This window comes from Hirsutella rhossiliensis (assembly GCF_020360975.1).
Source record: "Hirsutella rhossiliensis strain HR02 chromosome Unknown scaffold00021, whole genome shotgun sequence".
Classification (NCBI taxonomy): Eukaryota; Fungi; Ascomycota; class Sordariomycetes; order Hypocreales; family Ophiocordycipitaceae; genus Hirsutella; species Hirsutella rhossiliensis.
The window spans coordinates 515,933-531,941 of record NW_025408687.1 but is presented as its reverse complement, the minus strand read 5'-3'; the positions used below and the strand labels follow the sequence as shown (position 1 = coordinate 531,941).

General features: G+C 60.2%; 5 protein-coding genes across 5 annotated transcripts; 3 read left to right on the top strand and 2 right to left on the bottom strand.

Moving 5' to 3' along the window:
* Nucleotides 1-1,384: 1,384 nt before the first annotated feature.
* HRG_11555 (beta-xylosidase) lies at nt 1,385-1,960 on the top strand (the record flags this gene model as incomplete). The annotated part of the gene is made up of 1 exon (XM_044870025.1): nt 1,385-1,960. The coding sequence occupies one exon, from the start codon at nt 1,385-1,387 to the stop codon at nt 1,958-1,960; it is 576 nt and encodes a 191-aa protein (XP_044714922.1).
* A 644-nt stretch (nt 1,961-2,604) lies between these two features.
* On the bottom strand, nt 2,605-3,462 carry HRG_11554 (preprotein translocase subunit sec66 domain-containing protein; the record flags this gene model as incomplete). Its single annotated transcript, XM_044870024.1, has 3 exons — nt 2,605-2,874; nt 2,978-3,285; nt 3,357-3,462. 3 exons carry the CDS (start codon nt 3,460-3,462, stop codon nt 2,605-2,607), a joined length of 684 nt encoding a protein of 227 aa, XP_044714921.1.
* An 801-nt stretch (nt 3,463-4,263) lies between these two features.
* On the top strand, nt 4,264-6,463 carry HRG_11553 (NPL4 family domain-containing protein; the record flags this gene model as incomplete). Its single annotated transcript, XM_044870023.1, has 6 exons — nt 4,264-4,347; nt 4,428-4,552; nt 4,611-4,701; nt 4,759-5,457; nt 5,506-6,072; nt 6,170-6,463. The coding sequence occupies 6 exons, from the start codon at nt 4,264-4,266 to the stop codon at nt 6,461-6,463; spliced, it is 1,860 nt and encodes a 619-aa protein (XP_044714920.1).
* An 822-nt stretch (nt 6,464-7,285) lies between these two features.
* HRG_11552 (carbamoyl-phosphate synthase L chain, ATP binding domain-containing protein) lies at nt 7,286-11,752 on the bottom strand (the record flags this gene model as incomplete). Its single annotated transcript, XM_044870022.1, has 4 exons — nt 7,286-7,393; nt 7,448-8,824; nt 9,659-11,340; nt 11,422-11,752. The coding sequence occupies 4 exons, from the start codon at nt 11,750-11,752 to the stop codon at nt 7,286-7,288; spliced, it is 3,498 nt and encodes a 1,165-aa protein (XP_044714919.1).
* Nucleotides 11,753-14,226: 2,474 nt separating this feature from the next.
* HRG_11551 (uncharacterized protein) lies at nt 14,227-15,864 on the top strand (the record flags this gene model as incomplete). Its single annotated transcript, XM_044870021.1, has 1 exon — nt 14,227-15,864. One exon carries the CDS (start codon nt 14,227-14,229, stop codon nt 15,862-15,864), a length of 1,638 nt encoding a protein of 545 aa, XP_044714918.1.
* Between the last annotated feature and the right edge of the window lie 145 nt (nt 15,865-16,009).

Below are 16,009 nucleotides of genomic sequence, written 5' to 3'. Positions count from 1 at the left end.
GGCTCCTGCGGGGCAAACGGTTACGGCGGCTGGGCAGTTCGTCGTCCTTGGGGGGGGGGGGGAACCGGTACGTACCCGCCGCAGGCGTTGCTCAGCTCTGCGCCTCGGACGGAGCCAACAGACCAAGGCTGCCTTGCTTGCCAACGACGACGGCCACCACGCAGCTGTTGGAGCACACGTGAATGGTTGGGTTGGGCACCAGGCACGAGGCCCGGACGCGGCGATGGATGCGGACGGCTTGTAACTCGGATGCGACGAGGAATAAGCTCCAGCGCTCCAACATCGGCCAAGGCCCTAATTTTTTTTTATTTTTTTCCACCCTTCCTCCCCCCATCCGCCCGCCGGCAGACGCGTGGTTGCGGCTCGGCCGGGTGCGGCCAATCGACTGTCTCTGCTCCCTCTCCGCCCCGAGACCCGGAATCGTCAGACACGCACACCCTCTCTCGCGGGCTGAAAGTGAACTGAGCCGAGAGCCTTATTGTCATTAGAGAGGGAGTACGTATTAGGGGGGGTATGGATAAGGGGGGTACAGAAAAAGAGGGGAGGGGGCGTGCGGCGCTCACAGGGGCTCCTTCCTTTTTCCGCTTCGTCGTCTTCGTTGCGCGCTTCTCGTTCTTTTCTCGAATGCAGTTTCCTTGCTGCTTCCTTGCTGCTTCCTTCCTTGCCCTCTTTGCCATCTTTTCCCTCTTCTTCTTAAAACCTTTTTTCCTCCTCCCCCCCCTCCTCCTTCCCCTCTGCCCTCACCTCTTCTCTCCCCCTCTCATTCTCCGTCTCGCCCGCTGTCCATCTATCATCTACCCTCTGATCCTCGCACGCCCTCGCCGCATACCCTCCTCCCCCCTCCTCCACTACTTCGTATCAATCTACCTGCTCTTGCCTCTGGCGCCTCGCTTCCCCCATCGCAAAGCCCTCTCGGAAGCCGGCTGCTCTACCAGTCCTTCTCCCGCTGCGCCTCGGTGGACACGGACCCTCTCTTCCCCCCCACCTCCATCGCCCGTTGAAAGCAAGCCCCGCAAAACGGTCGACGGCCAGCAATCGGATAGCGTCCTCCTCTGCTGTGGACACCAGGCAAAGCACGAAATTGGTGACGGTGACGCAAGACGGAGAGAAAAGGGACCAGGAGTGCGTGCTGCTTGTGTATGGGTTTTTATTTATAAACCTGCCACCACCGCGGCACTGCCTCGCACTCAGGCATCCCAAATCTGCCCGTCGTCAACCGCCCAACCCCTTATTCCCTCGACCACTGCAACCAAGCCGACAGACACGCAACACCCCAGAGCCGGGGCGCTCTGAAGAAACAAGAGTCGGCAACCGGTGTGCCGCGCACATCCTCACCATCGCCAGCACCCCTATTGCCCCCCCATCTTCCCACACATCATCCATCATGATGCACCCTCAACAACAGCAGCAGCAGCAGCAACAACAGCAGCAACAACAACAGCAGCAGCAACACCCGTCACAGCAGCAGCAGCAGCAGCAGCAATCACCACAGCAGCAGCATGCACACGCACACTCAAACCCGCACCCGCCGCCTTCCCGCCTCCACCGCCTCGCCCTCAGGAACCCGCCCCTGGCGCACAAGCTCCACCAGATGGCCCTCCCCCTCTCGCCGCTTGTCCAGCTCACCACCGGTGCCGTCCACCCGCACTTCCCCCGCACTGTCCTGCACTTTTGGCTCCTCACCGACGCCCAGCTCGAGAGCCTCGCCTCCTTCTACCACCAGCGCTCCCCCAGTCCCTGGTCCGCCCAATACCCCTGCCCCGTCGTCTGGCGCTCCGACCTGCCCCTCGAGGAGAAGCGCCGCCGCATGGGCAAGTTCATCGGCCTCCGCGGCTGCGACTCGCCCCCGGACGCCGCTGCCGTTGTCGGCGCCCTGCGCTCCGAGGACGACATTGCCGACGAAGCCCGCATGGCCGCTGTCGACGACGAGATGTGGCGGAGAAAGTTGAATCCCTGGTGAGCACGTCTGACTCGTACGTCGGGTTCGGTACGAGGAGGAACAGTCGCGGCGCCTGGGACCCGGGCGGTGCCACACATGTCCCGTGTCGCGCGGCATGCACCATCTCCCCGGGGGAGGGCTGGGCTCTCCCCCCTCTTGTTGGTTTTTTTTCGTGTCCCCCCCCCTCAGCAGGAGCATGTAGACGGGGTGGCGCCACTTGCACAGCATCGGAGTAGAAGTCTTGGTTTTTCTCGGGTAGCAGGTTGCATAGAAAACAGGCCAGAGCAATGGCTCCTTGTTTGATTTGATACATGCCTCTTTGTCAACATCTTGACAAAGCAACGTCGACAGCAGCAAAACTCCAACGCCTCGAGTGCGCAAGCAACGCTCTCTGTACTCGCTCCTTGTTCCAGACACTGGCAGGCCAGTCAGGCGTCACGCTGCAAGACTTCTCGTGCCTGGTGCTCTTCATATTTGCGCCTCGTCTCACGATCCTCCACACGGTCCACACGCCACGGTTCGAGACAAGACTGGGTACACGGCCATGAGCGCGGCGATCTCGGCCGATGCGCAACGGTGCGCGCGTTACTCCCCGAGACCATCACCTGGGACGGCCACGTCACGCCAATCCCTCCCCCTTCTTTTCTTTTTCTCAAAAAAAAACTTTATTTCTTGCCCTTCTTGCCGCTTCTGCCAGGGGTGTCGATGAGGACGCCGTCGTCCTCGCTCGTTGCCTTTGTGGAGCTCTTTTCCGAGTCGTCGAGCTCCTTCATGAAGTCGCTCTGGATCTGGCCGCGGCGCTTCTCCCACCACTGCTTCTCGGACTCGGTCTGCGACTGGATCTCGTCGAGGCGCTGGCGGAGGCGGGCGTTTGCGGCGATTTCGTGGGCGGATTGGAAGATGGTTGGGCCCCAGTTGGGAGCGAGGGCGTTGGCCTGCGAGGGAGGTTAGCCAGGTCTCTTCCCTCCATGTCACCTAGACCACCACCACCACCACCACCGATGAACGAATAGGGGGCGAGTCTGGAGCCGAGCATACCTCGGTCACGACATCCCGCAGCTCCTCCTCCATCTCCTTCTCGGCGCGCTGGAAGCGCTGCCACAGGTCGTCGCCGACGCTGCCGCGCAGCAGCAGGGTGCTGCAGGCCTGCTTGGCCGACTTGATCTGGATGAGGCGCTCAATGTCCTGGACGGCGCGGCGCAGCAGGGCGGCGCGCAGGACGCTGTCGGGGACGCGGGGCGACGGCTTGTCGCCGCCGCCGTCCTCGGGGCCCAGGTGCAGCAGCGACAGGTAGACGTTGCGCTGGAGGTTGGGGCCGAACCAAGGGGCGAGGTTTGCGCTTTCGGCTGCGGGGTTTTTTTTTCTGCCGCGTTAGCCCAAGTGTGCGCGTTTGTGCGTCGTGTCTTCCTGGACGTACCGGCTTTCCGCTTGCGGTAGATTGTGGAAAAGGACATGAGGGCGCCGCTGAGGACGAGCAGGTAGGCCAGCGGAAGGGCCAGACCCATCCAATCGACCCCGAACATGGTGGGCGGCGACTGGGAAGCGTTTGCTGGTTTACACCGACGGGGGGAGAAGGAAGCGAGGAAGAAGGCGAGGGGAAAGGAGCGTGGGCGGCACGGGTCGCGAGGACGGAGTCGCGAGGACGGCTTTGTGGTCGGTGGTGGAGAGGGAAGTTGGTTTTCTTTGGCTGGCGGCGGCGGCGGCTTGGCTTTAGGTCGATTGCCCATCAGGCCAGGTAGCCCCTTGCCAAACGGTTCTGGGGGCCCCGGAGAAAAGGCATGTATGGAGCGTAGGAACGTATGTATCTCTCCACGGCGTGCATGCGTGCAAGGTACTTGGTGCCCGGCGCGCAGTGGCACGCAGGTCGCCGTGCCGGGCCGAGCTTTCTCCGGCGCTGACGCCTGTTTTGGTGGTCGGACAAGCTTACTGTACGTACGGGGCACACAAGGGCGGGACCTACCGGCCACAGCCCACTGACGAGGGCTGCATCATCACGCCCGAGCTCCACCGCGATTCTCCGCCGACTCTCCGTCTCTGAGCTTCCACGCCTCACCACCCAACCCTCCTGCTCGGCCTGATCCTCCCGCCTCGCCTCCCCTTTCCCTCCGCCCGACACCCGGACCGTCGTCCTCCGACCACCACAGGCAGCAGCCCTTGCAGGGAGACTTGGTGGCTTGACTTTGCCCCTCCATCTCCAAGAAAAGGCGGCCATCGTCGACGACGCACCCCCCCCGCCAGAGATAGACGACGCCTCGCAAAAGATAGGTAGCTTTTTCTCTGCCCTCTGGTCCAGCGGCAGGCCTCCTCCGGCCTCATTAGCCAGCATGCTGCTCCGACTGCGCGGGCCCGATGGCATGATCCGCCTGACGGTCGAGGCGACGACGACGTTTGGGGACTTGGGTCAGCAGGTAATCAACAAGCAGACGTCCCCCCCTCCCCGGCAACACGGCTTGATCAAGTGCTGATGAGCCCTCTGGTGCTGCCACAGCTGCTTCCGCATCTCCCCGGCTCCGTCGATGCCACGTCCATCACCATGTCCAACGCCCCGACTGGCGGCGACGCCAAGAAGCTCGTCGACATCGCCACCTTCAAGGTTGGCCAGATCGGACTCAAGTACGTCATCAACCTGCCTCCAGCCCGCCCCCCGCGCTGGCTAACTGCTCTTTGCCAGGCACGGAGACCTGATCTTCATCGATTACAAACGCACCGGCGAGGCGGCCAACGGAGCGCCAAACGGCAGTGCCCCGCCAAAGGGGTCGTCGGCCAGGCTAAGCGGAAAGCCCGTCCTCCCCACCGAAGACGTCCCCATCGATCCCCAGCCCGAGAGAATAGCAAGGCCTTGGGAGGTTGTCAAGCAATCGGGCCTCGACAACCGCCTAGACAAGCTCGACGGCAAGCTCCCGCGCGGCCGCGATAGGATGTGCCGTCACGGCCCCAAGGGCATGTGCGACTACTGCCAGCCCATGGATCCCTTCGACCCGGGCTATCTGGCCGACAAGAAGATCAAATACACCTCGTTTCACTCTCATCTCCGCAAAGTCAACGCCTCCACCAACAAGCCCGAACTCGGAAGCTCCTACATTCCCCCTCTGGTCGAGCCCTACTACCGCGTCAGACGCGATTGCCCGACGGGCCATCCTCCGTGGCCCGAGGGCGTCTGCAGCAAGTGCCAGCCCAGTGCCATCACGCTCAATCCCCAGTCGTTCCGCATGGTCGACCACGTCGAGTTTGCCTCTCCCTCGATTGTCGACTCCTTCATCGACCCGTGGCGCAAGACCGGCGCCCAGCGAATGGGCTTCTTGTACGGCAAATACACCGAGTATGCCGAGGTGCCCCTGGGCATCAAGGCCGTCGTCGAGGCAATCTATGAGACGCCGCAAGTGGACGAGCAGGACGGCATCACGGTGAACGCGTGGGAGAACCAGCACGAGGTCGACGAGGTTGCAAGGCAGTGCGGCTTGGAGCCGGTCGGTGTCATCTGGACGGACCTGCTGGATGCCGGGCACGGCGACGGCTCAGTTATCTGCAAACGCCACGCCGACTCATACTTCCTCTCTTCCCTCGAGATCTGCTTCTCCTCGAGACTGCAGGCACAGCACCCGAAGCCCTCGAAATGGAGTGACACGGGCCGGTTCGGCTCCAACTTTGTCACATGCATCATCTCCGGGAACGAGTCGGGCGAGATCGCCATCTCGTCGTATCAAATGTCCAACGAGGCCGTCGAGATGGTACGAGCCGACATTGTCGAGCCCTCGGCAGACCCCCACGTTATGCTTGTCCGGGACGAGGAGGAGGACGACGGGTCCGTCAGCCGCACGCGGTACATCCCCGAGGTGTTTTACCGCAAGCTGAACGAGTACGGCGCAAACGTCCAGGAGAACGCCAAGCCTTCGTTCCCCGTCGAGTATCTCTTCGTCACCCTCACCCACGGTTTCCCTGCCAGCCCCAAGCCCCTCTTCACGCAAACAGGATTCCCCATTGAGAACCGCGAGTACATCGGGGAGAGCCCGGAGCACTCGGCCCTGGCCCGGACGCTCAAGCTCGGCGCCGGCATGAAGCCGAGCGACAGCCTCCAAGAAGCCTCCAACTTTCACCTGCTCTGCTTCTTGCATCGCATGGGAGTCCTGTCAGGGGTACGTGGCAACCCCTTACTCACCCCCCCTGCTTTTCCTCGAAAGATGAGAGAGAAAGACCGAGTATGGGGTTGGTCCGCTGACGTCTGTGCTCCAGGACGAGTTCGCCCTGCTGTGCCGCGTGGCGAGCCAGCACGACCTCGCCGACTCGTTCCAGCTCCGTTCCACTGAGGGCTGGCAGACGCTGCAGGCCATCCTCCAATCGACTGGTGAGCGCATCCCCACCAAGCGTCGGCGCCAAGACGAGACGGGCCCCTCTTCGCCGTCGTCGTCGTCGTCATCGTCGCAGAACCTTCCCGTCCACGGGTCGGGTGAGCCGCTTGCTAAACGATTTGCTGCCTTCAGGCTGAACGAGCGTCCATGGTCGCCGGGCCGGGGGCCGGTGGAGTGAAAGATGGCCCGTGGCGGCCTGGCGAGGAGGGGTGAAGCGTATGGGTGGTGGCTGGACCAGGGCGCGCGTGCCATGGGCATTGGCGTCGTGTGCCTGAAGGTGCCTAGGGGAGGGGGCTCTCTGCCGGATAAAGGTGGCATCCGTGGATATGTAGACTAGAGTCGGAAAAGGGCTGGCCTTTGCTATCTCGGAGTTTTCTGCCTTGGGCCGGACAAGTAGGTGCCCATCTATCCGTCGCGGCCACCATATATAAATCTCTGACGGGCCCGAAGAGGTGTCAACGCTCGCCCGTCGTCCATGAACAGACAACGCTCATCACGATGCCTCGAGTGGGGGCGAGTTGCGCCGTCGTGATGTTTTGATGCGTGTGTTTTGGTTCCCCCCTTTTTCCGCCTGGCTGGATCGCCATTCCCACACCGCAGCTATCTACCTAGATACAGTACGCACGTAAAAAGCCGCCATGGCCACGTCGTCACTTCACACATCCGCTGTTGCTTCTCTCCTCCGATTGCCGCCAAACATAGCAGGTAAATACGACGAAGAAGGAAAGGTGGAAAAAATACACCCCCAGACATCACCAATGCTGGATGCCTTTTCACCGTCCCCAGCAACACACGAGAACGAGAATGGCGAGAATAAACGGCGCGCAAACGAGGACACGGAGGGAGAGCAAGAATCAAGACGCACAAAACACACCAACGCCGGCTCATCGTCTCCTTTGCCGATTTTAATTGCCTGAGCAGGTTTCGAGGGCGAGAGAAAAAGGGGGCCTCGGAGGGGAGAGGGAGTTTGGGAGTGGACAATAGAAAGGCTGTCTTATTTCTACAGCGGCTTGCCGCCGATAAAGTCGGACCACCGGCGCACCTCCGAGGGAATGCCGTCCTTGCGGGGAAGCTTCTCGCTCATGCACTGAGCAAAGAGGATGGCGGTCTGACGCGGAAAGAGTTAGCCAGGAAAAGCCGGCACTTGAGAGGGTAAGCATACCTGGGGCTCCATGAACAGAGGCACGCCAAAGTCGACGGCGTTGCGACGCATGACGTAGTCGACGTCCTGGGTCGTCTTGCCGCGGGCCAGCGCCAGGTTAAAGGCGCCGCGGATGTCGTACTTCTTGAAGACCTCGCGGAGAGCCCGCTTGTCGTCGGTTGGGAACTCGATGACCTCGACGGACACATTGTGCTTGCAGCTCGATTCGAGGAACTTCTTGACATCTTTGCTGGCGGCGTACAGCTTGTAGCCGAGGGGAGCGACATAGTCGGCCACCTGTGTAAGCCACGTCTTGGAGACGTCGCCGCCAAACAGGAGACCCTCGCCGGGCTCGGGCATGCGGAAGTTCATGGTCGACTGGACCGACGCCCAGTACGCCTCGACCAGGTCCTTGCCGAAGCAGGCAATCTCACCCGTCGAGGACATTTCGACGCCGAGGAAGGGGTCGGCGCCCGCGAGGCGGGTCCACGAGAACTGTGGCACCTTGGTAGCGAGGTAGTCGCGCTTGACCGCCATCAGGTCAGTGGGCTTGGGGACATCCTTGCCGACGAGAGCCTTGGTGGCGACGTCGACAAAGTTGACGCCCAGGACCTTGCTGACAAAGGGGAACGAGCGGGAGGCGCGGAGGTTGCACTCGATGACCTTCAGAAGAGGCTCGCCTCCCTCGGGGTTGTCGGCCTTGATGATTTGCATGTTGAACGGGCCCGTGATGTTCCAGGCCTGTGCCACCTTTTGAGCGATGCCCTTGAGGCGCCCCATGATGGCCGGGTCAATGTTGGCGGGCGGGAGGACGAGGGTAGCATCGCCAGAGTGGACACCAGCCTGCTCAACGTGCTCGCTGATGGCGTGGATGATGAGTTCACCCTTGGACGCGACGCCGTCGACGTCGATTTCCTGGGCGCCTTCGATGAACTTGCTGATGACGACAGGGTGGTCGGGAGAGACGTTGCTGGCAGCCTCGAGCTTGTCCTTGAGGTCCTCTTTGCTCCTGATGACGGTCATGGCGGCGCCAGAGAGGACATAGCTTGGACGAACCAGGACTGGGTAGCCGACTTGTTCTGCGAAATCCTCTGCGGCCTTGACCGATGTAAGCTCCTTCCAAGCAGGCTGGTCGATTCCAATACTGTCGAGGATTTCGGAGAATTTCTGTCGGTCTTCGGCCTTGTCGATATCCTTGGGGTCGGTTCCAAGCACCTTGGCGCCGCCAGTCTCCTGCAGACGAAGGGCAATATTCTGCGGCAGCTGGCCGCCGACAGAGACGACCACGCCCGACGCGTTCTCGAGCTCATAGATATCCATGACGCGCTCGTAGCTGAGCTCCTCAAAATACAGCTTGTCCGCCGTATCGAAGTCGGTCGAATAGGTCTCGGGGTTAAACTTTTTGATTCAAAAGAGTTAGTAGGTAGTTCAGCAGGGTTAGTAGGCAGTTCAGAAGAGGCAGTCAGTGTGCTGGGAGGGTCCAAGAGGGCAGGATTCGACCGGGCGGTTTCCAGGTTCCGGATGTGACGCTCTGGCGTTTCATGCTGGGTCAGGTTGCTCTTGTTGTGAAAGCCAAAGGTTGCAGATGCGGCATAGGAAAGGGTTGTCTGTACCAGACCCCTTTCGAATATGGTTGGCGAACTTTTCATGTTTCTGCAACCGTTGCTTCGTGCCAAATGTAATATTGCAACGCTCACAGTGAAAAATTTGTTCGGGCAGAGCCTGTGTCACGCGGACTGCTTGATACTTTTGGTCCCGTCCTGGATTTTTAGCCCTGGATCTAGCGACTCTCGCGCTTGATTAACCGATATACTCGTCGTAGTTCTCCGCCATCTGCTTGTAGTGGTGGTTGGTGGCATTCTCGGCTTTCATCTCAAGAAGTTTCTGCTCCTTTGTCGACGGCTTGGGCCTCGAGCTGCTCGGCAGAAATGTCGAAGCCGCCAAGAACGGCCTCGCGCAAGCAGTAATGGGAACACAAACCGCCGTATTCCAGCGCAGTATGGTCCCGGAGACAGATGTAGGCCATGCCATAATGCCGAGTCCGTGTTCTCATTGACCAAAACATGTAGGCAAATGAAGCTTCAAGAGCCAAGAACAGTAGGCCGTTAATCACGCAATTGAGAAATCTGAAGTTGAGATTGCCGACGTGGGGAACATCCAAAAGGCAGTGCGGTCCGTCCAGAAGGCAGTTGTGCCCAGTGGGCCGTATCAAGTGAAGGAGGTTCAACTTACATTGATCATAACCGTCTTCTTGCCCATCTCCCGGAGGGCCTGGGTGGCGCTAACGGCGCACCAGTCGAACTCGACGGAGCTTCCGATTCGGTACACGCCGCTTCCGAGAACGACAGTGCCCTTGTCCTCGAACGTGACGTCGTGAGAAGAACCGTTGTAGGTCGTGTACAGGTAGTTGGTATCGGCGGGAAACTCGGCGGCCAAGGTATCAATCTTCTTGACCCAAGGTCGAATGTTGAAGCTCAGACGGCATTTCCGGACCTCGTCCTCGGTGCTCTTGACCGCCTGTGCGATTTGACGATCGGAGAAGCCCATCTTCTTGGCACTCAAGATCTGGTCGCGTCCGAGGGCCTGCAGGCCACCGGCGGCTTGAAGCTCCCGGGTGCAGTTGACAATGTTCTGCAGCTTGTAGAGGAACCACTTGTCGATCTTGGTCAGGTCGTGAACCTTGTCGACTGTGTAGTTTTCGTGGAGCATGGCCTGGCCAACGGCGAGCCATCGGCGGTCGGTAGGGTTTTGCAGCTCATGGTCCAGGTCCTCGAACTTGTCGCCCTGGAAGCCGACGAAGCGGGGGTCGACCTGGCGGATGGCTTTCTGGAAGGACTCCTCAAAGGTCCTGCCGATGGCCATGACCTCGCCAACCGACTTCATGGCACTCCCAATGTCGCGCTTGACGTGCTGGAACTTGGACAGATCCCATCGAGGGATCTTGGTGACAATGTAGTCGAGCGACGGCTCAAAGTTGGCCGTGGTTGTTTTGGTGACGGCATTGGGTAGCTCGGGGAGAGTGTGGCCCAGACCAATCTTGGCAGCGGTGTAGGCCAGCGGGTATCCGGTGGCCTTGGAGGCCAGAGCCGAGGAGCGCGAGAGACGAGCATTGACTTCAATGACTCGGTAGTCGAGACCGTCCGGCTGCAGGGCGTACTGTACGTTACATTCACCGACAACGCCGAGGTGACGGACGATCTTGATGGCGGCAGATCGCAGCATGTGATACTCCTCGTCACTGAGCGTCTGGCTAGGCGCTACGACGATGGAGTCGCCGGTGTGGATTCCAAGGGGATCGAAGTTTTCCATGTTGCAAACCGTGATGCAGTTGTTGTTTGCATCGCGTACAACCTCATACTCGACTTCCTTCCAGCCCTTGAGGGACTTTTCGACCAGGATCTGGGGGGAGAGGGTGAGGGAGCGGGCGGCCATGTTGCGGAGCTCCTCCTCGTTGTTGGCGAAGCCGGAACCGAGACCGCCCAGGGCGTAGGCGGCACGGACAATAATGGGATAGCCCACTTTTTCGGCGGCATCGAGAGCCTCGTCGATGGTGCCCACAGCTATGGACTTTGCGATGGGGATGCTGATTTCCTCGAGGGCCTTTGCGAACAAGTCGCGGTCTTCACTCAGCTCGAGGGTGCGGACGCTGGTGCCCAGGACCTTGACGCCGTACTTTTCAAAGAGACCCATGCGCTGCATCTGGACACCAAGGTTGAGGGCCGTCTGCCCACCGAAGGAGAGGAAGATGCCATCGGGCTTCTCCTTTTCAATGACGTATGAGACGTACTCGGGGGTTACGGGGAGGTAGTAGACCTCGTCAGCGAGGGTGTGGTTTGTCTGGATGGTTGCAATGTTGGGGTTGATGAGGACCGAGGCGACGCCGGCCTCCTTGAGGGCCTTGAGGGCTTGGGAACCTAGAGAGACCAATGATTAACTCTGGGTGTCGTTGGAGGGAAGGCGACGTGGACAGGGGAGAGACGGGCGCGCAGGCGAACCTGAGTAGTCAAACTCTCCGGCCTGTCCAATGGCCAGACCACCACTACCAATGACAAGCACCTTTTTGACGTTGACATCCTGCTTGGGCTTGACGACGCCGCTCTCGAGATAGGCCTTGAGATTGGGAGCCGGCTGTGCGGCAGGCGACGTGTAGGCGCGGAAGGCGCAGAGCGCGCCGAGGCGCTTCGGCAGCGGCGCCGATAATGGGCTCGAGGAGCGGACTAGAGATGGCGCGGTAAAGGCTCGGGCGGCCGAGGGAAGGGCTCGCGGCAAGGAGCGTCCTTGTCGGAGTAGGACAGGAGCTCGGCCAGCCAGCATGTTGGGTGGCATGGCAGCAAGACGGGCTGAGGCTCTACGGACAGCCTGGTCCTGGGAGTTCCCAATTCGAAGCTGTCGGGAGGGGGGGAACTGGGAGGGTCCGGAGGCTGGTGGAGGAGAGGGACGAGAGGAGAGGCCTCGCAGCTGGTGAATTGGGAGCGTCACATAGAAGGGGAAAGGGTAAGAGGAGGAAAAAATGGAGGATCGGGAGAGGGGATCTTAGGTGAGAGGGGGGGGGTAAGGAAAAAGGCGGTGGTGGTCCGGGGGACGAACGAGTCACCGATAAGACGATAAGAAGTGCTGGAAATTTCTTGTTGAGAGACGATTAACGAAGACTTGGAGCCTCCAACTTGATGACATGAAGCTGTCGTCGGCGATTGCGCTTCTCAATGGCACTGACTTTTTGACTCTGACCTACGCTGCATCATTCAATCTGCTCTTCTTCGCCCTTTCACAGTCCGCCCTCGGCTGGTGCCCACACCTTGCAGACTATTCTTACAGCACGCATGTACGATATACCCCGGTGAAAAGGAAAGAGAACAAGCCGTCAGCAATAGTACGTGCGTGAGACACACGCATGCATGTACCGTCAGCATTGTTTAATGAAAGAGGCGACCAAAAAGCAAGCCAAGGCAGAAGAGGCTGCATGTATCCGTCCGTACAGTAGCAGCACTGACTGTAAATAGCGGAGAAGGTTTCTGGGCCTTTGGCCAACGAGGAGTCCGGGATGCTGTCTCTGCAGGGCCCGGTGGGCTCAGCTGCTTCTCAGCTATACGTAACATAAGTAGCCGTTGTCAACGACGCGCACGACCAGCAGATGTCACCATCTCATGTGAAGATGAGGATGGATGGTTGATGAAGTGTTGATGAACGACCCCCGCGCAAGCCCACCATACACCACCTACCCTACACCCCGCCTGAGATGTCCCTTGCAACCCTTGGAAGGCCAATGCCCCTTCCGTCCATCATCATCAGCTTCGTCAATTGGCCAATCGTCTCTCTAGGCCACGTTGTCATCTCGGGTCACTCCCAGCCGCCACAGCTGCAGCGCTCGACCAGGTACCGCGCGCCGAGTCCTCGCTAGGGGTAGTTACTCCATACCGGGTGCTACGGCGCCCCGTACTGGCGCTTAGTGCTTTGCTTTTTGGTCGCCCCGTCCCCGTCCAGCTCCCGCCGCATGTGCGGTGCCTCGCGGGTTCACCGTGCTTCGACTGACTGGCCGTTGGACCTTGACCAACGAGCCGCCGAATGCCTTGCAATGGCTAGGAACCTAGGCAAGCTCGACAACTTGCAAGACAATGCAGGTATGTACAGTAAGCGCTTCTGCTGCAGAGTTGACGAGGATATCGCTGCATATTCATGCGCGAAAAGCGGCTTGCGAGCTTATGTCATCCATCTCCAGCGGTTGTCGTCTCTTTGTACGCTCGGTACCGAGCCCCGGGTACCTGACCAATGAGCATGGCTTTCTGACTAATACGGATACTGTACAGTACATGATCTTCCGTACCGAGCAAGCTTTGTCAACTGTCAACCTCTCACCAAGTACGGAGTAACCTACCAACCAACCAACTTCATTCAACCTCATGTCCTTGTTGGCTGTCACATTGCTCTGCTCCCGCTGCATACTCCCTCGTTCCATCTCGAGAGGGCGTTTTCACACCAGCATGCCTTGCTCCTCCTTGCTCGACTGCCCCCTGCGCGAGACAGCGCTTCGACGGCGTTGGCAGGCGTCCAGTCTTGGGATCGGGCATCGTCATCTGCCATCCCTCGACGCATGGGCCAGCAACAAGACCCTTGAATCGAGCTCGCCGTAGACGTCCAGTGGCTGTCCGCAAGATCCACATGTGGCCCATATGTGTCGCGCACGCGAAGCCATTGCAGCTCTGCTGCCAACGTCCCCGGTTTCGCTGCAAGACACCTTCGCTTGCGCGCAAATCCATCCTGCCCACTCGTGCCTGGGCAGCGAGACCCTACAGGCGGCGTCGAATGGGGTCACATGGAATGGTCGTGGGCCCCAACCGCATAACCTGCTCTTGATTATTCAAGCCGTGGAATCCCCATCTGTTGCTCTGCTCCGTTGTGAAGATCTGAGAGGCCCAAGAATTCCTCAGCCTCCTTGTCAAACCCGACAGACGGCATGCTCGTCTAGTCCGTGCCATCTCCTTGGCCATGGATATGCTCGTCTTGTTGACATGCCGCCACCATTTTCCTCTGTCAACCCGCATAGCCATCTCTCAGTGCAGTGCTTGCTTGTTCACCCTGTCCATGGAATGCAAAGCTGCCACAGACAACAGTCCTCTCACAAGTGGGTTGGGACGACCTCGAGACCAGCCATGCTGGCGAGTATAAGATGTGCTATCCGGACCGCTATACCGTCAACTTATCCTTCATCATCATCTCAACTACCACTTGCCTCCTATCCTCTCTTTACTCTGCTTTGTGCACCTTGCCTTCGCCACTGAGCCTTTGTTTCCCAGCTAAACAAGATGAAGACCTGCCTTGTCACGATCCTCACCCTGTGCCTTGCAGGCAGCGGCCTCGCGGCCCCGACGCAAGCTGTTTCTTCTCAGCTGAGCCAGCGCGATGTCGCCGCTTTGCAGGATCTAGTCCGGCGCAAGGCCGACGTTTCCCTCAGCGCGAGCGAGACCAACTCGCTCCTGGCGAACCTCATCAGTGACCTCGGCAATGGCCAGACTCGAACGAATGGCGTCTACAGGCGCCGGCCCGACGCCAACCTCGTTGATGCAGCCAACGCCAGCGACTGCAAGAGTAAAAATGGTGGCTCTGACAAGGCCGGTTCCGACAAGGGCGACGAGGACAACAGGGACAACAAGGGCAGCAATGGCGACAAGGGCGGCAAGGGCGGCCCTCTCGATGATGTGACTGACGCCGTTGAGGGCCTCACCGGCGGCAACGACGACAAGGGCGGCAAGGGCGGCCCGCTCGGTGGTGTGACTAACGCCGTCGAGGGCCTCGCTGGCGGCAAGGGCGGCAAGGGCGGCCCGCTCGGTGGCGTGACTGACGCTGTTGGGGGCCTCACCGGCGGCCTCACCGGCGGCAAGGGTGGCCCTCTCGGCGGTGTGACTGACGCCCTCGGGGGCCTCACCGGAGGACTATTGGGCGGCGGCGACAAAAGGAAGGGCGGCCTACTCGGCGGACTCCTCATCCCTGGCCTTCTCAAGAGGGAAATCGCCACAGAACAACAGGAAAACTCAGGGATGCTCCAGGAGAGAGCCGAAACGGACGGGCTGCTCGACAACCTCCTCGGAGGACAGTCTGGCGGTCCACTCGACGCTCTGCTCGGCGGTGGCGATGGGCCTGGCGGTCTCCTCGGCGGTCTCCTGATCCCGGGTATTTTGCGGAGAGATATGGCCGCGAAGCAAGAGATGACGGCGGAGCAGCTTCGCAATATGATACTCGAACGCCTCACCGCCACGCGGCAGGGTGCGAACGGTCCCCGTTACAAGCGCGACTCTACCATGGTGCAAGAGAAGACGGCGGAGGAGCTTCGAAACATGATCCTCGAACGCCTCGCCGCCACACGGCAGAGCGGCAATCGCCTCCACGAGAAGCGCGACTCTGCCATGGGCCAGGGGATGACGGCGGAGCAGCTTCGCAACATGATCCTCGAACGCCTCGCCGCCACACGGCAGAGCGCCAACGGCATCCACGACAAACGTGACTCTACGACCATTGCGCCTGGCGAAATCGAAGGCCTGGGAGGAAACATTGGTAGTCTGGTTGGCAACGGCGTCGGCGCTCTCCTCGACACGGTCCTTGGCGTCCTCGGCCTGAACGGAGGCCCCAGAATCGGTGACGTGGAGGGTGTCATCGGCAGTTTTCCCGAGGGCTACGGCAACCGCCTGACAGGCGACTTGGCCGGCGCCGTGCGCGGGCAAAGGAAGTCTTTCAAGGAGCTGACACATGGTCGTTTCCAAGGCAGCGAGGACGGCAAGAGCAGCGAGTTCGTTCAGAGCAACCTTGATCACGCCGACGCGGGCTCGACCGCCAGCGGGGCTGCCGGCGCCGTCAACTCTCAGAACATGGCTCTCGGCGCCGGCGCCGGCAAACTGAGCCAAGCCAGCAACAGCACCTTTGTAGCCACCCCTTCCAAGAAGCAGTAGCCCAGCTAAACGGCGAGCGAATCCAAACGATATCAAATCAGATTATTCAGCATGGCCACATATGAGCGATGGAACGACGGACACGGGAATGAAGGACTCGACTTGAGGAGGGGAGGAAGATGGCTGGGGAATGGAATGGGCTGAC